Source organism: Thermobia domestica, unplaced genomic scaffold (assembly GCF_964235325.1).
Source record: "Thermobia domestica unplaced genomic scaffold, izTheDome1.hap1.1 HAP1_SCAFFOLD_1561, whole genome shotgun sequence".
NCBI lineage: Eukaryota > Metazoa > Arthropoda > Insecta > Zygentoma > Lepismatidae > Thermobia > Thermobia domestica.
Genome location: NW_027657271.1, coordinates 9,302 through 34,069, shown reverse-complemented (window position 1 = coordinate 34,069; position 24,768 = coordinate 9,302). Strand labels below are relative to the sequence as shown.

Sequence of the window (24,768 nt, the reverse complement as noted above, 5' to 3'; positions counted from 1 at the left end):
ATGGTGAACTTTTAACTGGTCACATGAATTCAACGAAACAATGTAGAAATGTGAAATCTACACCAAATAAAAGGAAAACTTTCCAAATTTCATACATTTTCAGAGCAGTTTGATGGTGCTTGCATTTGTTGCCCTACAAATATTTAAGTGATATTCGAGACCTTCCTACAAACGGTTAAGGATATCTGGCGTAACAGAGTGAATAAAGTTGGTGATTTTCTGTTCTGAAATTTGGTAATTCGCTACACACATGTTCTTCACGTAACCCCAATAATAAAAGTTTAAGAACAGCACATCCGTTCTAGAAAATTATCGAGTTGTCATCGGTTACTCAAAACTATTCGAGTATTTGAAGGTTTCGAGTATTATTGAAATTTGGACTATTATGAAAAGATCAAGTGTTATCTAAGTTTCAGGTATTATCGAAGCTTCGAGTATTATCGAAATTTCTAGTGTTCGTTTTTTTTTTTTTTTTTAAATTTTGAGCATTAGTTAAACTTTCAATGTTATTAACATTTTGGTTATTGTGGAGCTATTACGAAAATTCATTCATCAAGTATTCGAAAGTTTTCAAATGTCACTATAATTTGTTGACCATGATTTCTTTTTTGAAATTGTTTTAGGCCCGACTCTGATGCACGAGGCTAACCTAGGCCAAAAATGTACATGTCTAACTTTTATTCGAATCAGGGATCCCTATCTTTGGAGTGCAGCAATCTAACCTCTTTTGCAAGCAAGATCGGCATGAAAGCTTATGTGCCTGTAACAATGCGAAAATTAATAACATGTCAGGTATGAAGGAAAAATGTTTATTAAACCGAGAAAGCCCACGCTAATTTTTACCATTAAAAGGCCCAGGGTTTGCTTCTGAGGCTCCCTGCTGCATATAGAAGCTACCTGAACTCACCGCGACCATTTGTATTTTCCGGCATTAATAGGAAAGGCTAGTCACTACTTTGCTATGAAATCATTTGTCATTGGTAATAACAATAAGCAGTGTCAAATAATTAGAAAAGTACATACTTCAATAGGAGCCTCAGAAACACATCTTGAGCCTTTTTTTTGTATAAAAAGTACTTTTTTTTCTAAAAGGCAAAGTTAAAAATGCTTAGGAAACGCAATCAAAGAGTGTATTTCAAAGTAATAGAAAAATTCTAGAGCCCAGGACACGGGACGAAATATCCATTAAAAATAATTGCTTTAAAAGTGAAACGGGGTGACTGGGAGGGACCCCTTGGGGCTTTACATCAATATAAAGAATAGCCCTATTTTTTCTGAAGTAAAATAAGAAAACGTATGAACAACTGAATCAGGGCCTATATTCCAAAGAGATAAGAGAATTCTAGACCGGAAGTCGCGCAACGAAACGTCTATTAAGAATAATTGCATTAAAAATGAGCCGGGTGCCTCTGAGGCACCCCCTGGGCTTCTTCGTGTTAATGCTTCATGTTTTACCTATAGTTTGAAATGTTCAGAATTTATCAATCTCGCCCCATAGAAGTGAAAGTGCTTTCCAAAAATGGTAACACTTCCCCCTAATATGCTAAATATTGATCGAAATGATGTGATTCTTTGCAAGGATACTGACCTTTGCCACTTACAGGCTACAGACTAATAGTTTCATGGAGCGCGGGCACTGGCGGTGCCAATAGGAATGTTCGGAAATGGCAAAAATGATTGTTTTTCGACAGGCTTCTCATCAGAGGGTTAGTGGGTCCGGTTACTGAAGCACGTGGTCATAGGCATTTTAAGATTGTGGCAAAATCGAAAATTTCGGCCATAGAAAGCAGCGCTAATAACGGAAGAGAGGTCTCAGTTTCCCATTTCTGATCGTTATGAATTACCGCAGCACGTGATCTTAGGATCTCCAAATTGGGAGCAAAGAAGAAAATTGCGAGAAACAGGATGCTGACAAAAACAGAAAATACGAACACTAATGGAAGGGTGTTCCTAGCTATTTTTCACTCACATGCAGCAATTATTTGGTGGAAAGAGATAATTGTTAATCTAATTAAATTCAGTTTTCGGTTACCATCCTAGTATTCACCCTTGTCGATTATAGTAAAAATTTATATGAGTTTGTATAACAAACTATTTCCAAACATATCAATAATTTGAATAATCTACTTACTTCACATAACCTACAACACACCACAAGGCAACAAAAGATTATAACGGTGGAAGTAATAGAATTAACAGTAATGTTAATAATGAGAAAACGGTAATATTAACAATTGTCGTAACATCATGAATACGCTCAAAGTACTAACGAGTACTCGGACTCAAGGGTGCTCCTCTTGTGATTTAACCAAAAACAACACGAGAATGACAAAACAAAGGGGAAGGTTTTAAATTAAGTTCCATAAAAATTGCAGTATATTCTAAAGTTATCATCGGATGTTACATACAAATAGATAGACAGTGCGATCTATAATAAGAAGCTTCGCACCCGAAATTCTCTAGATGTGTTTCATTGATAGTTGAAGTTAAAACTTTACACGAGATTTCGACAATCTCAGATACTCGATGCGTTATGTTTACCCGGATAACACATTTTCAAAATCGAAGTTGGATATGTCTTTTGTCGTATCGGACTTCGTTCAGCCTTCTTATATCAGAAGCTGTTTCCACCCAGAAATTTAACTGAAACCTTCAAAACCAGATGCAAAATACTTCTTTTCTGTCTGTCCTGTTTTTGGCGAAATCAATAAAGTGACGGTTTGTATACGAATTGGGTATTGGATTCAAATACCGTTTGGGTGATGCGTGTTTTCTCTTCCTCTCTGTATATCTCCCCCCCTTTCTCGATAGATTTTTTGAACCACGTACATGAACATTGGTCGTAAAAATCTGTAGGAAGAAACTTTTCTTTGATTTCATTTTAAGGGAGGCAACTTTCAAAATAATCATTCTGCATGTAAATTAAATCTTCAACTTTTATGTCCCACTGTTATGCCAGCTATTGTAAAAGAGACGGTGATGGTGAGAAATTATGAAATATTGGAAGGAAAAAAGGGGGAGGGAGACGAGAGAACCCAGGCACATGATGTTTGTACAACATAAAGTACAGTGAACTTCAGCTGGGATCGTACAAAGGATACAAACCCCAGAAGTAAATACTTATCTGCATATAGCACCTATTATGTACACACATGTCCAAAATTATTGTCGCACGTCTATAAATATTTTATTGTAGGAATGTAATTTGATAAAGAATTCGCCCGGTATTTCTTACAATGTTAGTATGTGTATAATCGAAAAAGACATGTATGAAGCTAATTTCATGTCAAAAGAGCAGTTAATGAGAACAATAAATCGAGAATAGCATTTTTGTTTCGAATTACCATCATTTTATTCTACTAATGATAATTTTCGTATTTATAATTGTTTTCCCATGAGATATATCACAAATATACATTTCCCGATTATACACACAGTATCCGTATTAGAAGTACCCTGCAAAATTATTATCAAATTATATTCTTACAAGAAAACAGCTATAGATATGCGACAAGATTTTTGGACATGGGTGTACATCTATGACAACCTCCATTGCACTGTTTCTTCCAAATACACCAATAATCCCGAACTTTTTAAAATATTCGAATGACTACATAAATTTTAACCCGAGACGCACGAACAGTTCGAATGTCTCATACTCGTCAAATGTTTAAACAGTTCAAATGTCTCGACTTCGAGTGTCTCGAATATTTGGAGAGTCTGGAACACATTTCGAGAGTCTCGTAAATTCGATAAAATCAACATTCTTTATCAAGGAAACAGTTTTGAAATTTTATCGAACTTTTATCGATTACTTGATTATCGGAACATCCCTAGTCTTGCTTAGTTGTAATTGTCGAGCACATGCACGCACAGATTTTTTAAAGTCTCCTTAGGTAGCTCTCCCATATTGCCTCTGCAGACTTGTCGCTTACCGATAGCCCACCAAAACATTGTTTGTCCAACAAAGTCCAGGTATCCTTCAACTAGTTAGCCCTCCAAGTAATGTCATTCCCATCAGGTGGCACTACATTGTACACACGACGATATTCACGTTCCACTCTGGTCACAGATTTGAATTTTGAAAGCAACAGAACACACTGAACTCTCCTCTGTACCGTCTGCACCTAGACTGGCGTCGGTGTTGGCTGCTCCGCTGCTGCGTAGTTCGTGTATTGCGTCATGAAGTGTGTGCGCACATGCTTGCACGCCATACTACGGAAAGATGGAGAGTTTTATTTGCTGAAGTTTTTAGATTTCTATCTTCTTTTTTCGTTTTCCTTTGACCGGTCGAAATTGCCCAATGACTTAATGGACACACTGTATAATGTACCAAAAGTTACCTGTGACTGAAACCAAAATTAATGAAATAGAAAAAGAGTAATATACTATTGTTTATTTGTAAGGTTGAAAAAGTAACTAGTTTCTGCATTCAAATAAGAAATTTTACGGTAGCACATATGCCGATACAACTGTTCCGTGTTAAGGTTTGAGGATATTTACATTGATTTTTAAATAACCTTAAACGTCATCACATCGCAAAACTAAAGTACCATGAGGAGAAGATATCGTTTTATGAGGTGTTTTATTTCAGTAAAATATACCTCATACCTACGCTCGTAATATATCTGTTGTTTCATTAATTTAAGGTTTTGTGCACTGGACTATCAAAAGATTAATTGGGTATATTCCCCATTATAACACTATATAAGAGCTCTAAAGATATTTTTTCTTAGTTTTAGCGCCTCGTGTGCGAAAGATCTGTTTCTTTCTGGTAGGACCTCATGTTGTTAAGACCCAACATTAATCAGTAGGGCAATGTTTAATATAACTTTGGTACTAAAATGAACTCTATACACCAATGCAACAAAGAAATACTATAAGTTACTGGAGAAAGTTGAGTGCAAATTAAATAGTTCAAAAGCGAAAGTACCGAAGAAAAAGAAACTATTTGCTGAGCAAAACAATATATTAAAATTTAAAAACTACATGCATGTGGCAGTTTCGCGAATTAACACTTTGGCTTCATCAGACAAAGATAGTGTCTGATGAAGCCAATGTGCTGGTTGGTGAAACTATTGCACGTATGAGTTTTTAAATGCGAGTATATTGTTACACTAACCAAATTGTTTCTTTGTGCCTAAATGTATACCAAACAGAGCTTCTACCTATGGAAAATATTACGAAGGAAATGGCAAGATCTGCGAGATAAACATACCACAACGACGACAAAATAAATGTAACTAGAAATTGTTAGCGATACATGTGTTTGAGTAAAGATGAAAAGCTGGGGAGAAGAACTAAACCCGTCTTTGAAATATTGAAGTAGTTCTTGAAAGTGTTATCCATTTTAAGTTGTAAATTTGTATAACACGGCTTTTCATATTTTACTTTTAAAATGTAAGGTAGTAATATAGCAGAGAATATTTTAATTTTGGCGTTTTCTGTCTTCATGCAACGTCGATCGTGCGTTAAGAATTCGCAATTTCATTTAAAAAGAAATGAGAGAAAAGCAAGAATCGTACTCCAGTAAAATTTTTCTATGTTTAGCAGAAATGTAAATGAAACATAATGTAGCCCTTAATTTTTGTATACGAAGTAGAAGAAATATATGTTAGATTTTGCATTAGCAAGTGAGAAAGTAAGGAACAAATCGAATATTGAATACTATATTTCGATATATCGGTACGGTTCTGTATTGTCCGAATTTGGGAACACTCATGTCTAAAATTTGTGTCTCATGTCTATAAATTTTTTTCGTTGGAATATAATTTGATAACGAATTCGCCCAGTATTTCTTATAATGTGATTAAGTGTACAATCGGCAAAGACATGTATGTGGCATAAGAACGATAATACGAAAACAAAACTTTCTTATACGTTTAGCAGCATTTTATTTTACACATTCTAATTTTCTTATTTATAATTATTTCCTATCAAATTCACAACAAATATACATTTTCCGATTATACCCATAGTATCAGCATTAAAAGTATCCTGCAAAATCATTATCAAATTATATTGTTACGAGGAGACAATTATAGATATGCGTCAACAGTTTTGGACATGAGTATACATCGATATTTTGGCATGATTTGTAGCAAAATTTCGGAAAATTTAAAATAGTTCTTTCAGTAAATTTACATCCTTGTCTGGTCTCAGCCATTCCACCCACTAATTCTATTTAACCTGAAATGGTACTGACCTTCTTCTCCCGACCCGTTCTTAAATGTTAAACCTAATAACATATATTCCTATTACTTTCAGATTTCTTTAAATTCATCTCATTACTCATGGAATTTTGCAATTTTTAAATCTCCTACTTGAGCAGTTCTTTTTTTTTTTTGCGACAAGCCTTTAAATTGTTTCAAGTTTGCTTGTAATAAAATGGAAATGAAAACAGAAGACGTTCCAGTTAAACTTGAAATGAAAACAGAATACGTTCCAATTAAACTTGAAATGAAAACAGAAAACGAGTCATTTGAGGAATGTAATTATGAACTATGTATTAGTAACACTATTGATCAAAAAGATCCTCTTGCTATATGTTTGGAATATACAAGAGGAGAAAGTGCAATGGTAGGAGAGAATATCGCTTTAGAAAATAATGTGGATGGAACAATATCAGATGGAAAACTAACTTCGAAAGCAATATGTTTACCCAAATGTTTGTCAACAAATGAAGTACTTGTATATGACAAAAGTTTTGACAGTAACATCAAGCAAAAATCCTCCGATTTTACACACAACACGAAAGAGTCATGCAGTCACATCTCAGCCACTAATGGAGATATGAACGATCACAAAGAAGACATTGAAGGAAATGATAATCGAGAAGAAAGTAACAATGCTCAGGCACTCAGGTACGTTTAAATGAATTTATTCCATCAGATCTACAGTACATATGTGTAAATATTTCTTTTCAACACTTGCAATACTTAGCAAAATATTCATTTTTCGTTTACCTAAAATGGAGTTAATGGAGTTGTTAACATTTGAACACACAAAAGATCACAATCTGACGCTTAGCTTTGTAAGAGGTGTGTAAGAAGTGAGAGAGTTCGGCAGTGAAATTAGTATGCAAATATAACGGTAAATTTGTATAAACCTCCAATTCTTGTTTTCTTTTTAATAGAGTTTTTGATGCTTGGCACTCCCACATATTTTTCCATAGGTCTTATATGTGCATATAGTCAAACATTCTTTCCATCTGTTCTCTCTATATAAATTATTAATTATTAGCCTCTAAGGGAGATATGGCGTTTCAATAATTACGTTTAATGAAGAATTGAGAAAAGCATGGCGTTACCACAAACAGCTCCTTTAGTAATAATATATACGATTATTATTATCTTACCTATCATTAATGTTGCCTATTACTATTCCCAGTGCAATGTGTTACCAAAAAACAAACCAAATAACATTTCTCACCATTCCGGCTCTCGAGCTCGAAATAATTGATTTATAGTTCTCTGTGTTAGGGGAAGGCATACTTATTATACTATTCTTTCAAATAGAACTCTTCGCAAGTTACTTCACTTTCAATGTGTGTCTTCACATCATCAAACAATCGTCTAGTTCCAACAGGAAAATACTCTCCTTTTAAAACACGAGCCTGGTCATAGCTCGTGGTCGTGAACATTCTTTAGCTGACTAATCGGATCCAAGACTTCAAGTTCCTGCACGCAAACATTTTTGCATTAGAAAAGGCACTTAAATAGTGTGAATGTCCATTTCTGGCCAAAATTTGATTCCTTTGCAACTTTTTAAGCGTTTCAACCACCACCATTTTGACATTTACATCTGATTATTCTAAGAAACCGATTAAAGATATTTTAGCAATTAGCGTTTGTGCCAAGTTTGTTCTCAATCCGCTGAAAGTTATGGCGTTCACAAAAACGTTATATATATATATATATATATATAGATAGATAGATAGATAGCTAGATAGATGGATAGATAGAGAGTGAGATACAGAAACGTAGGGTGGTTTTAGTCTCACAAGGTCATGATCGGCAAAGGTACATAGAAATTTTCCTGACATGATGGTCTCTGTAATGGGCACATTTCTTAAGAAATATTGTAGACTCGCATGTGCGAAATTCGCGAAAATTTCCAGTTTTTATTAAATGTAGTTGCTTCCTCGTTTGTATTGTTTCTCTTCTCTAATAAATGTCACTGGAACTTATACCTCGTTTTCACTTAACATATTAAACGGGTAATACAACCTTTTTTTACCACCTCTCATGTGCTCTATGCATTACTAACAAAAATATAAAAAAAGATTCTCCTTGGAGCCGATTCGAACTGACATCCTTTGGAGTATTAATCTAGCGCCTTAACTACTACACCAAGGTAGTTGCTGGTAAGTGCTTGGTTATATACATATTTGTTCGCATTTGTATTTTGTGTTCCCACTTCGACAATTTCTCCTTTTTTCTCTTTTTCCCACCTTTTTCTGGATTTCTCTTTCGTTAGCGTCCTTTATTTACACTATGCACTATTCGTATTCATAGCTTGTGCCCCTCTTCAATGTTTATTCAGATTAGGCTTTTCTTCTGGCATATTCACTAAACATTTGATTGATTTAATTCTCATATTCTTCATGGGTGGAGCGCAAGAATGCCCGACGCAAAAAATAAATGTACATTTTCTTTCCTGACACATATTAGTGTTGTTCGTTTTGTGTTAACTATACACCAAACTTCAAACGAAATATTTTCATACTTTTTAATGGAACAAATTCTTCATACATTCCGGAATACTAACGCCAATTTTCGGAGTAGATCACTTTCGTATCTCAATAGAGCACTTTTCCGTTTTTTCAATGTCTTAATTTGTGGTGTTCGATGATCTCCCCGCAAAAAAAAAAAAAAAAAAAAAAAGATCATATATGGTATGACGGACGAGTTGTCCGAGGTTATCTTTGATTGCTTGTCTAATTTCACACTCTTTCCTATTTCTGTTTCATTAATGGTACTTTATCATTGCAGGTAATGCAATATTTGATCTCTGTGTTGGTCTATACATTCTGTGACCCAAATTATGGAAAATATTGGGGTAGAGCCACACACCTTTTTCAGATATAACTCAGATTGTTTTGTATTATTCGTTACTGTAGTGCTCAACAGCAATTTTCTCGTCTAATTAAATAAAGATAATCACATATTTTGTTGTTTCTACTTTCTCTTTGTCCACTTATTGATGCATACTTTAATTTATTTTATACTTATTATAACTTTCGTGCTGACTTCGCTTTGTACATATATCGTGCATCAAAGCATTAAGCCAGTTGTATTTTATGATTGAATTTGTTATTTCTGCTAATGCAACAACTAGATTTTAAAGAGTACGAGCTGATGTTTTCGAGGGTTCCGAACCTCACTGGAATTTACGTAATTGGCGTGTACAATTGCGAACGTTTCTTGAGAAACTGCTATTCACTTTACCGAACATCTGACTTACACACTAGGCTTGCACAAATGTACAGATGAACTCTGTCTGGAGTTGTACAAACTCATAGTTTACACCATCATTTTATATGAGGATGGGTTGAAATAGTAGTGAGAAAGTACTGATAATATACGAGTACATGTTCGGAAATCTGTACCAAGGAAAATTTATTGGTTTCTGTAGTAGCAAACGATTTCTTCTCCAGGCCACCCCTTGAAATCATCAGTATTCACACAACTTCGGAAATATAAGAAAGCAAATGTAATATCGAAATCTTACCTAAGGTTTTGCTAACAGTTTTACAAGGCTTCGCTTCGCCAGGAATTGAAGCAGGGAATATTGGGTGTACGTATTAATCCTTCTCCATTAAAGGAGAACTTAGTTCTTTAAACAAAGTTGTAGCAAGTTTTAAAGTGTGTTGTATGAAACGAAAGAACCTAGCACGTATTTCAATATACAGTATGGCGTTAAATTCGTTATACAAGAACAGAAGAGTGATTCTTGAAAGTGAAACAAACAAAAAAAATCTAATAAACATAGGACAAAAACTGCGTCATTTACGTGTTATAGGCTGTCAAAAGCATGGGAAAACGAACTTAACTATTTCACTAACTACTAAGCGTAGACGTGATGCGGCATGATATCGTCAAAAGATCCTAACCTGCTCTATCCAAATTTGCAGGTTTGAAATTTGTGCAGTGGCGGCGCAAGGAATTCCCCAAAGGACGTTAGAGATTCCCGGACATTTTATAACGTAAATTGCGTTGACAAGAGCATGTAAAAGACGCCTCATTGACTAGAAATAAACTACGTGGCAGATGAGTATTCATACACGCAGATTAAAAGATGGCGGATGAGGTAATAATCACTGTGCGTAGATGCATACCTCCTCAAAAAGTACTAGTAAAAACGTTGGACAAGAATTCACTGGAAACGTTACGTGGCTACAATGTAAAAATACGTACAACACAAGCCGATAGGTAACAGAAGATAAAGAAATTCCGATTGGTGATGTGCTCATATTAATGATAGCACATCGCTTTTAATGACGATCTGTTACTAATGCTAAAGTCGTTTTGTTTATTTGTGTTTCGTAATGTACATACTATACTCGTCTGTCATTCTCCCCAGTGTCTTTTCCAACCCTTTCGTGGGTAAGCGACGTTAGCGTATGCGAATTTTGCATGAAAGACCGGGGTTCGATTCCCGGCGGGAGGTCATGTGATTCGGATTCCACGTTGATGAATTTGTCCAGTAAATACGGGAACGGCATGCTAATAGACCTCGCTTCATGTCTCGTGTTCTCTTCACAGATGAAGCTACGTTTCCCATGATGGAGTGTTCAATACTCACAATCAGCATTTGTGATGTGAGACAAACCCACACGGAACGTCAACCCTTGCCCATCAGAAACGGTGTTCTGTGCATGTTTGGGCAGGAATTGTCGATAATTATCTCATTGGACCGTACCTACTACCACAAGGCTTGACCAGGTGGAACTATCGCATATTTTTGAAAGAGGTTGTGGCTGTACTATTAGAGATTGTGCCACTGGCTGTTTGTCGAAACATGCTTTTTTATGCAGGACGGTTCTAAATCACATTTCGCTGGCGAGATGCGAAATTTTCTCAAGTCATTCTTTCCGAACAAATGGATCAGCGTAGAACGACCAGTGTCTTGGCCACTTCACTCAGTGTCAGATCTTAACCCCTTTGATTTTTTTTTCTGGGGCCATATGAAACAACTAGTCTATACGACGCCTGTACAATCAGAGTAGGATTTGATTTCTCGAATTTTTGGTGCTGCCTGGATTATTAGGGAAACGCCAGGAGTGTATCAATGCGCCCGCCGGTCCCTTCACCGCTGCTGTAACCTTTGCATTGAAGTGCCGGGCCGAAACTTTGAATAAGTTTTGTAGTGACAGTTCTGACATCCATCCTCTTTTAATTTTAACAAAGACTCTTCTCTGTACCTTGTTACCTACAATTCTCTTCGGCATACAGTCCGGTTACACGATTTGGAACAAGAAACATCAGCCTCTGTTACAACAAATATCGCAAGTAGAATTAATGTTTTGTTTCACGTCAATCAGTTTAGAACATTTATTGAAAAAAAAAGAACGTATGCTAGTCGCATATATGTGATATACTAATCAAAACAAATGTGCTCAAACAGTTATGTGTATTATTATTATTATTATTATTATTATTATTACGAGTTATTTAGTTGTCTTTTAATAGTAGTTCTTGTTCAATTCCTGTAGTAGTAAAATTGGAAACGTTTTCCAAAGCGTTGCGATATCATTAAAATGAGCACATCAGCAATCGGAACTTCTTTATCTTCTGTTACCCATGAACTTTTGTAGTACGTATTTTTCATATTGTAGTCACGTGACGTTTGCAATGAATTCTTGTACAACATTTTTACTAGTATTTTTTGAAGAGATATGCAACCACCCACAGTGATTATTGCCTCATCCGCCATCTTTTAATCTGCGTGTATGAATACTGATCTGCCACATAGCATTATTTCTAGTCAATAAGGCGTCTTTTACATGTTCTTGTCCAATCAATTTACGTCATAAAATTTCCGGGAATCCCTAACGTCCTTTGGGGAATCCCTTTAACCGCCACTGCACAAATGTGAAAGCTGCACATTTGGATAGACCAGGTTAGGATCTTTTGACGGTATCATGCCGCATCACGTCTACGTTCAATAGTTAGTGAAATATTTAAGTCTAAGGTTCGTTTTCCCACGCTCTCGGCAGCCTATAATACGTAAATGACGCGGATTTCGACCTATGTTTATTAGAACTTTTTTGTTTGCTTTACCCTCAGGAATGACCCCTTTTCTTTTATACAACTAATTTAGCGCCATACTATACATATGTATGTATGTATGTGTGTGTAACTCAGTCTTTTTGAAACGTGCATATAGACTTACTTTTTCTATTTTCACATAATACTGCCCTCAATCATATTTCTTGCTCTTAGCAGAACTGACTTTTACTTTTATTGGCAAAACGAAATAACTGAACTGAGGAGCTAATCTGGCATCAATAATATTGCCATTTGACGATCTTATGTAAGTTCTTAATGTAGTAAATCTAACCTTGTGTTTGGTGCCACCCTGTTTTAGAACGAAAGACAGCTTGAACAGAGGCTGAAGAAAGGATTTTTACATTTAAGGCGAGACAGCTCCTGTATCGTCAACACAATTCTAAGGTAGAAAAAAGAAGCTCTTTTTAAAAGGTAATGAAGTTGGCCTTTTTTAAAATTGAAAATTTGTGCCTTTAGTGAAAGATTGTCGTGGCTTTCAGTTATTTTGATATTGTTAGTCTGGGCTAACGGGATTTTATCTTTACGGATTACTATTCAATATGCAATTTGCAGTGGCACTCATGTCGTACAGTTCCGAAAGGTCATTTCATGTTGCAGGCTTTTAGGTGACCATTGTCATTGATAAAGAAAGAATTAATTATCCTAGTTTTTCACTAATTTTTCGTTCAATGTTGAAACTTGCATGGCCTGAAGCGCAGTAATACAATATAAATAAATAAAATAAAATAAAAAATATAAAACAGGTTCTCTTAATTCTTCTGAGATAGATCTTTCCTGGTAGCTAAATAAGACTAGCTTTTCCTTCTCAGAGAAGCTCATGTGTAAACGAGGAAGCAATTCGAGATGCGTCTGTAGTCTTTTCGTCCCGCTCAGTAAACTTTTATTCATATGTGTGTCACAAAAGTTTATTTTTTAAAAGTCCATCGTGTTGACGTGGTATCTTCTCAAAGAGACAATTCACATGCAACACGACGTTAAGGAAAAAAAAAAAGATAATTTTTCTTCCCTTATGTATCCTTCAAATAAGCTGGATTACGTAAGTCTATTATTAAACTGGATACATTGTCACAAGCCCGGTCTATCGTATAATATAGTTGGTTATTAACAGGTAGGAAAGAAGGTTGAATTTTAAAACAAACTTTTGAGTGAGTTAGCGTGAACTGAACTAAACGAAAATTTACATCGTTCTAGCTATAGTTGATCTTTTCAATAGGAAGAGATAACATACTATTACACATAGCGAAACTAAAACATCTAAGATAGGTGGATCACGCCTTTTGCGTCAGTAACACGCATGGTGATAGTAAAATTCTTGTTAAAAGAGCTTTTTGTCGGTTTGGTACGTCAAAGAACGATAACAGAATATTATACATTTGAATCGTTTGAAAGTGGATGATAGGAATTCAAGGGAACTTGATTTTAATCCTGAAGGATGTGTAGTAAATTTTTTTCTTGAAGTTACCAACATTCTGGTCCGTTTAATCACGTGGTGAATGAGTTTCGTGTATTACCGAATGTGTACTTATATTTAACAGTAAACTGTCTATTCAATTTTTTCAGTGTTTAACTTTTTCTGTTACAATTACGCGGTGTAAGTGACTATCGAAACTTCAAATGAATGTCAGGTCAGTTGCAAATATAAAACTCTATTCGGTCTTCATTCATACTACCCTTAAAACTACGCAGATATATTTAGTGCAGAGTGTCCACAAAGTTTGGTCCCGTAAAGGCTGTAGTGTACAATTTAACCCGTTCTGTTACTCGCAGGATCTTCTTTCTAAAGAAAGTAATTTCTAAAACAAATATATAAGAACCGGTTGAAACATTGCTACTACTGGCGGCATCGAAGAAGGTTGCAAGGCGACTGAATTCCGACTTAGCGACTCTTCCAGATGAGTTTCTCCAGCTGCTTCTGGGTGTGAAGATTTTTTTACAGGGTGGCCAGTCTTATCTAAATTTCCTTCTAGAAATCACAATTCAAGGAAACAAGATAAAAACTGCAACTGACGGAACAAGTGTTAAATGACTTTTAATGATTTTTAATGACCAGAAACTGAATCCGTTATATGGACTAGCTAATGCTTAATATCCTATGGTTTATACTCTCCAGTTTCTAATTACGTGTTTAATCTCGATAAGCTAATTTCGTTAAACTAGAGGAGAGCCATTTGTAAAGTCTTTTATCTAAAACTGCAGGTAGCTCTTTTCGACTTATCTTTGTCGTTAACTGAATTCACATTCTTAAGCAAAGTTTGTTGAATTAATCAATCCTTATGACATATAAATGGGAAACGTCTGATCCTGTGAGTAACGCTAATTCTTCATGCTTCACGGTCGTTCTTAGAGACCAATTGAGGTCTCTAACGTGCAGAAAACTTGTATATAAAACTTTTGTGTCGATTTAAGTGCAACTTGACAAGCGTATTGTCTCAAGTTAATCATTTCAATATAGAACAAAATCTGTGATCATATTTAAATTTGAGCAATAATACCAGTATTTGTGATTCCAACTGCAATATATTGTCACTATGTAATATCAACTCATAACTCTATTCTCTCAATTTAAGTATTGAAAGTGTATAAAATGATGACGAACTGTGTGCTTTGTTTTTATTATTAAGACAAGCGCCGTACCTATATTTATATTTGGATATTAGTTTTCTTGGAAGCGCAAGTTACTTCGTGGACAGACTTATATATTAAATGTAAACAATTAGAGCGAACAGTTAAGCAATTTTTAACCTGTAGCCTACGTTGAGCCGAAGGCTTCAAGTAACAACTAGTGATAAATAAACCTGTTTTAACTTTTTCCGCTAGTCTAATAACTACTACGGGCCTGTGTTGATCGTGGTCCTGGTTTCGATTTCCGGAGGAAAAGCATTGAAATTTAAACGCACTTCATTTATTTGGATTTTGGTTTAAGCTGTTGGTTCCTGCTTCATATGGTCCAGGTACGGAAAAGAAAATATTTCAGTTTAATGTCCCATGATTATGCACGTTATGCAAAGCAGGCGGATGATTAACGCAAATGAATGATGAAATAATAAGTGCAGTGAGAATTTGTGAGGGAACGGGAGTAAACCGTGAAAACCCACTGACACAATGTTGTCCACCATAAGCTTACTTGTTCGGAGATCAAACCATGAACCCCATACAACAGAGGTAAGCGCTCTGGCAGTGAGCCACCGTGCCCCTTTCCGTTACTGAAAAGGAACAAAAGGAACACTCAAAACCAATAAACAAACAAAATGCTATTAAGAAGTTTCATCACGATTCGGTCGGAGATTCAACTGCTAAATGAGTAACTCGCTCATGATGGTAATTTTCAAGAATAAATATTTTTTGATCTCTTCCAGATACATTTTCATATTATTATTTACTAAAGACCTTCAGACATAGCTGTGAAGCTATTTACTCTGTAAGAAGTTAATGAAACACGAGATGTTTTAGAAGGAAGTATGTAGGGACATTATATCAGGGCGCTAATTTTAGTATTCACTTGATTTTTAGTTAAAAGTGGTGTAAATCAATATATAATAATAATGAAAAGATGTTTCAGTCGATAGCAAATTCTTGATGCAAGAAGTACACATTCAGTGTTTTGATGCGATGTAAATTGATTTATAATTTTATTTTCTGGCTAGATGTTACAGTATCGAGACTGGAAAAAGTTTGTATTTATTTTTTAATTATTATTATAATTTTAATTATTTTTAACTAAATATTTTTAATTATTTTTTCTAATTTTTATTATTTTTTTAAACAGTCTCTTCAGATTCTCCATAGAGTCTTGTAATGAAACTAGAGTGAAATGTGTAGCATACTTAGTCTCAAATATAACATATTCATTAATAAATCATTCAAATGTGTTTCTTCTTCATTTTAAATACTAAAACAGAATATTTCTGTTCTTTAACTGCTGTGTAGTCATGTGTCAGGTGTCACTGAAGCTTGGTTTACTGAAGTGATCGAAAGGGAACATTTGCTTCAAATTTCCTCACAAACTGCATTCACCATATACCTGAAAAATAATATCTCTTTACACACTCTTAAGCTATCCTGACTGTTTTGAGAGGGCAACAACTACACTCTTTCTTTACCACTTCCTAAACCCTTTCTTTTTTTCCTTTTTTTTTCTCTGATGCCAATTATAAATTTTGTAATATTTTGTTCTAAACGATTCGCCAGTTTCTTAAGCTAATGACAGACAAGCTGGATATCAAATATACGCACTGAGAGATTATTTCTCATCTCTCTCTTGAATACGCTATTTCACAAAACACTGCTATACGCGGCAGTTTATTTTAAATGATAGGCTTATGTGCTATTTACTTTCTCTCTAGCAAGAAAGACTCTTCAGATGATAATTTTTGACGTAGATATATCAGTCATCCTCCTCTACTTACGATACCCATTACGATGAATATAACATAAGAGCACGCATAAGGAAATTTATACTCAGCATATTAGGAAATTTATTTCAAACAGTTCAGGTGCATTAGTTTTATAATGCAACTCCAACATCTTTTTTCATTTTGTAATGCACAGAGTGGAGCAGTTGTCTTGCCACACACTTTTAAAGTAACAAATAATAAACGTTGTAGTATTTTACGGTGCAAATAGCACCCTGGAGACGTTGTTTGGCATACCTGTAACAGTAGTGTTACAAACCCATTCTAGAATTAAGCGTTCATATAATTTCATTTCATCAGGTGAAGGGAAAACGTATAATAGCACAAATTTGTTTGAGTGGCAAACTAAAAATGATACAGCATAATAACTCTGGTTATCCTAGAAGCTTGTAAGATTAATAACCAGGGGAGTCCAACGGGGCAATGAATATCCTTATTAACTTAGTGTCAAGTTCTACAACCATAATTTCAAGTATTTATTACACATACGTGAAAAATTGCAAGGAATTAAAAACTCGATATGTCTGGAAAGTCTTAATTTAAAAAAAAAAAATGCTTACATTTATAACATATCAACCTCCCAGATATATTTCCATAGAAGTATACCTCAAAGCATTACAAGGATATTAAAAACACTAGTGAAAATTGGTGTACTGCTTGAAATTATGGATCTTTTCTGAAATTTAAAAAAATGTTTCAGCCTTCCTTTGTTTCTTTCTCATTATATTAACAGTTTTTGGTAGAGATAATTGCAACATGTTCTGGCAATTACTAAATATTCTTGCACAAAATTAACGATATTATATATATAAATGTAGATAAAACTTCAAATTATATCCGAAAAGATATTTTCTTCTTTGGAGGATAGAAATAACAATGAATTTCTCGATTGTTCTTGGTTCCACTTATCATGAAAATAGAGTATGAGAGCGTAGGTACGGAGAACATTTAATATGCAATATATATATATATATATATATATATATATATAATGTGAAACAGCTTGCCTTTCTTCCCGTTTTTACATACAAAACTTCACATTTCTTGTTTCATATTATGTATCCCAATTTTCGTTATCTTGCTTATTGAATTTTTTGCAGGTTCGTTAATGATACTGTTTCCAGAAAAGCGAATACGTTTATTCCACGAAAGGGAATATTCTCTCATTTATATGAGAAATCTCGTATTTCCAAAAACTTTTACAAAGAATTTAATCCATCACATTTGGGAGGACATACGTTAACACATAGAAGTCGAAAAGCTGATACTTCCGAAGAGTGTGGAGAAGGATTTATTCATAGATCACATTTTCACAAACACATGTTAATACGTACATGTTCAAAATCTTACACTTGCGAGGAGTGTGGAAAGCAATTTGCTCATAAATCACACTTGGCAGCACACATCTTAATACATACAGGTGATAAGCCTCACATTTGCCAACAGTGTGGAAAAAGTTTTAATCAAAGGTCTAATTTAAAGAGGCACATGTTAATACATACAGGAGATAATCCTCACACGTGCCTAGAGTGTGGAATAAGATTTAGACACACCTCAAGTTTGGCAGGACACATGTTAAATCATACTGGTGAAAAATCTCACACATGCAAAGAGTGTGGAAAATGCTTTAGCAAGAAGTCAGTTCTGACAGAACATTTGTTAATACATACAGGAGATAAACCTCACATCTGCAAACGGTGCGGAAAAGAATTTAGGCATAAGGCACACTTTGTAAATCACTTGAAAATACATACAAGCGGAAGACCTCACACATGCCAAGAGTGTCGCAAGGGCTTTAACTATAGGCGCGGTTTAGCAACACACATGCTAATACATACAGGTGCAAAACCTCACGCCTGCCCAAAGTGTGGAAAGGGATTTAGGCAAAAGTCACATATAACAACACATATGTTAGTACATACTGGTGTAAAGGCTCACATGTGCCAAGAGTGTGGAAAGAGCTTTACCTATAAGTCAGATTTAGCAACACATATACTAATACATACGGGAGATAAACCTTACACATGCCAAAAGTGTGGAAAAAGTTTCAGGCAAAGGTCACATTTGGCAACACACATGTCAATACATACTGGTGCAAAACTCACACGTGCCATGAGTATGGAAAAGGCTTTAGCTGTGATTCAGAATGACCAAAACACATGTTAATACATGAAGGTGACAAATCTCAGTCGCGCCAAACTGTCGAAAGAGGATTAGGCGAAGGTCACGATTTGAGGTTCACATGCTAGTACAAACGTGTAAAACCTCATACGTGGGATGAGTGCCAAGAATTGTTTAGACAAACCTCACATTGCCTACTCTCATACTAATACATAGTGGTAAAATCCTAACGTGTGAAGAATGATGAATAGGCCTTAGTCATTAGTCCGGTTTGACAGGGCACGCTTTACTTACGGAAAGAAAACCTCAAGTGCGTGAAGAATGTTGCAAGCTTTAGTCAGAAGTCAGATTTGGCGAGCAGATAAAGGTTATAATTCTCCGACGTGCTAAGAGTGTGGAAAAAATTAATTGGAAAGTCAGATTTATTACATACACTTGAAAAGTCTTAGACATGCCAAGAGTGCGTAGTTACTTAGTGAAAGATCTACTTTGCCAACAGATGTGTTTATGCCTAAAGATGAAAAATTGATACGTGATTATGTTGCAGAGAGAGAAATTTAGTGTAAGTTCAAATTTGAAAACAGCGTAAAATATAGAAAATAAATACACATATATGCCGGAAGTCTGACAAGTAATTTCTTAAAAATTTATAAAGAAAGAAACATAAGACATTCAAGAGAGCACTCTTATGTATGAGTATTGTGGAAAGCACTTATTACAAAATTATGTTCGGAAATTCACATAGTATAAATGATAATGGTGGTTAATGGATAATAAACATTACGTGTACAGACCTAGATTTTGATATTTTGGTTCGTACGATCGCAGCCTGCGCCTAGTGATGGGCAATGGGAATATTCACTGTAGAAAGGAATATTAAAAATGGGATTATTCGCGTTTTTTCCCCTGGCACATAAATTCCTAGGAGGAATTTATTTTATCCAAATTATAAGAACCGTATGATTAATTACTTTATTTTCATTTATTATGATTTACTTCTAGATATTAAATAATTTGGAGGTTTAAATAATGGACAATAATAACTAAACATATGATTGATTAGTTCCATTTCTATTTGCTCTAAAAGTAAAAATGTACTAATTTATAAATGATAAAAAGGAACCAGTTTGTAAAGTATTGTAGAAATTATGTAGAAATAAAAATGAAGTATTATTAATACACCCCCAAAACACCGTTAGTAACAGACGTCGGTCTTCTCTCTGACTCGGATTTCTGAAGATTTACTCGGACTTCTCTTACATGTAAATTAACGCATGAAATTTTCAGAAATATGTAGGAAGAAAGATCGTGTGTGGCAATGTCATGTGCCAAATTTTAAAGATAAATCTGTATCTTGCAAATTTTGTGAACATAAATATATATACACAAATGTTGATAAATTGGTGAGAAAAGTATCTTCTGCCTGTTATCCCATCTAATTTGTTTATAACATTTAAAAATTTAATGGGTTATAATATCAGTAGTAGAGTCGAATTTAGAAAATCCACTTATAAATTTAAAATGTTTAGCGGTGTAATAATATGTGAATTTACGATACCATTTTTTCCCATTTGCTTTCATATAACATTATAAATAAATATACATTTGTTCGTATTCTCTAAATATAATAAAGTAAGATAGTACCGTTCAGAATATACATTTTAAAGAATCCTCTGGAGATAACTGTAATAATGTGCTGTGATAAAAATTAAAACAAATTTAACTTTGAAATCATAGTAATATAATGCAATTTTCTTTGTGGTTGTACATAAATTCGCGGAAAAATTCCCATTTTAGGAATCTTCCCGGGTATATTCTCGAAAAGTAACTTCCCGGGAATTTACGCGTCACTACCTGCGCCAAGTGAACTTAGCGGTGAACAAACGCCCCTTGCATGGGTTTCTCGGGGTTCTCCCGCTTTCTTTGACTTTTCTCATTCAACCGTTTCTTTCATTTCTCACTATCATCGTCTCCTTCAACATAGCCGACATAAACGTGGCGCGTAAAACTTCCCTTCCGTTTTTTGAACCAGGCAAGGTATTTGTGGCGCAGGATGTTGTTGGCCACAAAGGCTATTAACCGATTTAGATCTGGTATTACAAAAGATACGATTTTTTGACTGTCATGAGAAATACTTAACTCACAACCATATTTCCGTGTTGAAGTTTGTGAAGGCTAACATTAAATATTAATAAAATATTTAATTAATTATATGTACTTACAAGAAATTCTTCTGATATTTAAGAAAAAGAATGTTTCAATATTTTTCTTCTTTTTCAAAAAAATACAACGAAATAGAATAAAAGCGTATTTGCTTCCACGTAGAACTTAATTAAATATGTTTGTTTGCTTTTGTATTTCAAGGTATTTGAGTAAGCTTTGTATAATAGAACGAAAAAAAAGGCAGGAAGATCTGTCGCGGGTGCTTGGCTCCTGCTGAGTGACAGTTGTATGTTATATTCGAAAGGGAAACTATCAAAAGAATACCTATCGGAATGGTGGCAGTGAAGTTGTAAGGAAAATATCACATTTAGATAGAGAAGAATGCTACTCGTTGAGTTTCGTGTATTCGTGTTTCAAGTTATAACCTTTGATATTAGGGACCGATTTACTTTTGAAGTTAACTCGTTTACTTTGATAAGTATTGATTTGAGATTGGAGATAAAACTTTTAAAATGTTTCGTTGTACTGTAGCAATTATTGTACCAATTTTCGAAGCACCACTCTCTTGTCGCATTACCGACAGTTAGATTCTGCCCATCACCCACTATCGTAATAACCAACTAGAAACTAATATATCGAGAAAGTTCGAACAGGTCTACTTGTCCTAGCATTCCTCACACCATGGTGACATCCCAAGGAGCAAACCCAACACAATATTGCCAGAATGCGGTACTTAAAAAGACGTCAATTGTCTAGTGGCTAGTTAGACAAGAATATGCAATATAGTTCGTTATTCTTATCTACTTACACTCAGCGGTGTTATTCTAGCTTCTTAACAACAAGTTGTATATAAATATATACGTATACAGAGAGAGAGAGTAGATGAATAGGTAGGTAAATATAACTCTTAGGAAACAAACAGTACAAGGTAGACAAAAGCAAAAGTTTTACAGTACACAAATGACTAATAGTGACCTAGACAGTATCGTAATACAAGCTGTTGTAACGAAATTAGGTACTACTGCAAATGTCTTGGGAACAACTATCCAAGATAGATGGTAGTCTAAAACTATTGGGATGTTCATAATCCAGCAGTGATCGACAACTCTTGATAATGCTTCGTATGCGTTTCAAGTATAAATGATTCTCATAACTGCAGTCGTGTCAACCAAGTTTTCGTTCTTGATAATTGAGCGTTAGAGATTAAGAAATAATCTCTTACACGTTATTGTGACGGATCGTATATTTAACGAAGTAGCTATAAGAATTTCTAAAGACAATGATACTTAAACTAAAAGTTACTGTTTCTGGGTATAACTCGGTAAAATTTACTGTTAAGTCTGGGTATAATAAACGTTTCTGCGAACTCGAAATAATTTAACAACCGATTCTAGCAAATCGGGGCGAACCAGATAAATAGCACCACTGCTTACACTACAACTAATATTGCAAATCTAGTCTGAAAGGTATTTCTTACAAAACGTTTCAAATTAAATACATTTCTTCCTTTACGATATCTTTTGGATAGAAATCTATAATATACCTGAGTTGATACTCAAACCGTTTTAAATTCAACAATAAATTTCGAAAATCCTTGAATATCCTTAATCGCCCTGCCATTCCATGGTAGCACGAGCAGTTATTGCGGAAAATGACGTAATTCATAAGTGTTTTTCACTTCCACTTTTGAGGTGCCCATCACTCTTCAGTTCATATATACAGCTGTGTGTGTTCTTCTCACTTGCTTTAAATGCTTTGTCTTCTCCATTAAAAAGTTTGACGCATGTCGTCACTCGAAGACTTCTAACTACGCAAAAATACGAGAAAATTGCGGCACAACTAGAAGCACCTCCGTAGGTATTCAATGGGTGCGACATTTCAAATTACGTAATCATAAACAAATAACCATTAAAATTGTATAGGAATAAAACTGATTGATTACCATTATCGTATTTCTTAGTTATTTATTTATTTAGTCTTTATACAGTTATTTTCACTTTCTTACTTTAGAAATTAAAAATGCATTAGTATTAGGTTGAAGCTAGATTTCTATCACTACTGTACTGTTACAGAAAAGATGGACCAGACAGTAGATATTTGCCACACTATTATACCGAAGTGTCTGTAACTTTAAGTTTTAAATCATCCTTACGTCTTACATATACAGTTTAATCCCACCCCTTCTCGATGAGAACAAGAAGTTTCAGTAAGGTAGGATGAAAAAAAAAAACAACCGGAAATTGACCCCGAGGTTTTAAATTAAGTCGGAGTGAGTTACCATTCTTAACTGTACGTAAACTTAACGGTTTTCCAGTAACACGCAAAAAACAGATGTCACATTTAAATACAACGTCGTATGATATTCTACAATATTATTACATAGAACACTTGGCGACACACCTCGTACAGAGTGTGGCTTAAGGTATAAGTGCTGGCTGTGATAGCCTGTCGCATATGTGCTGGTGAGAGAGAATGGCTACTTAAATAATTGAAAATTTTCGGCTTATACTTTAATTTATGTAATACATGATAATTCAGTAATACATACATGTTTCATAATGCAGGGTCGTATACCTGAAAGATGAATATATATGAATCTTCTTTTTTCCACATGTCAGCTCTTCTCAATTTCGGGTTTACCAAAATGATGCAAAGTAATAATAAACCACGTCTCTCAGAGCTTAATTCGTCTTTCAAATATTGCTAGTACGCGTTATATTTCAAAAATTCTTATAACAATAATTGAATATGGAACTTGTCCCATTCATTTATGTTGAAGGTTCACAGACCTACTCTATTTATGTTAGAAAGTTAAGACTAACTTAAGTATCAGGTTTACTCGAATCTACATTTGTATTGCTTTGTTTTACGGCATTAATTTTTTTTCATCAATATATCTTCTAGCAGTTTCTAATCATAAGTTACCGGGTTTCAGAATAGGACTCCAAACTGTCATACGATTGACAGAGTGCACACTACAAGGTTCTTCAGTTAACCTTCTAAGGAATTTTGATACCTTTTGTTACCATGGAGTAGTGTTATTTTTGATCGCTTATTTAGATTTTTAACATGCATTTAAGCCTGGTATCTTTTATTGCTCAACTCAAGCATGGACCAAAAAACACCTCAGATACATATTGAAACCGAATGGTCAATTTCGCGGTAGAGGATCATGAATTCTTGAAGCAAATTTCAAAATATTTCCACAATCTTACTTCGCAAGATGTCAGATTGAAATTTTGCACAGGGATTGTCGGCAACTTTGAGTATTTCCCTATTTTCCTGAGATTCCCGCGTAAACCCGGATCCGAGGGACGAAAAATGCCAAGGGAGTGATTTTTTTTTAGAAAAATGGCCGGTACTTCTCGAATTTCCAGGGGTATGATAAGGACATGAGAGATTTACCGTTTGGAAGGTCTCGTTACACTGAACAAAATGGCCTATGAACAATGACTGTATGCCAAGCAGCAATGACGCACTGAGTTATTATATATATATATATATATATATATATATATATATATATATATATATATATATATATATATATATACGGGGTGAGGCATTTAAAATTGTTTTTGGGAAATATAAGCAAAACTAAAAAAAAGTCAGATTTTAAAAAGTTGAAACGAAAGTTATTTGTCTTAAAGAGGACATCCAACGATACCATACTCGACACGCTGCAGACAAATCTATCAGGCAAGAAAAAGTGTTCAATACAAAAGTTAGGTATTTTTCCCAGAGAACCGAATCTGTAATAAAAACAATTGGGGTTGTTA

The 24,768-nt window shown here is 34.6% G+C and overlaps 1 protein-coding gene across 1 annotated transcript; it reads left to right on the top strand.

The window, feature by feature from the left end:
• Nucleotides 1-623: 623 nt before the first annotated feature.
• Nucleotides 624-22,856, top strand: LOC145677890 (uncharacterized; the record flags this gene model as incomplete). Its single annotated transcript, XM_081748169.1, is given in 3 exon segments — nucleotides 624-792; nucleotides 6,268-6,863; nucleotides 17,806-22,856. Coding segments are annotated over 2 exon segments (1,542 nt in total). The 3' UTR covers nucleotides 18,872-22,856.
• Nucleotides 22,857-24,768: the final 1,912 nt, after the last annotated feature.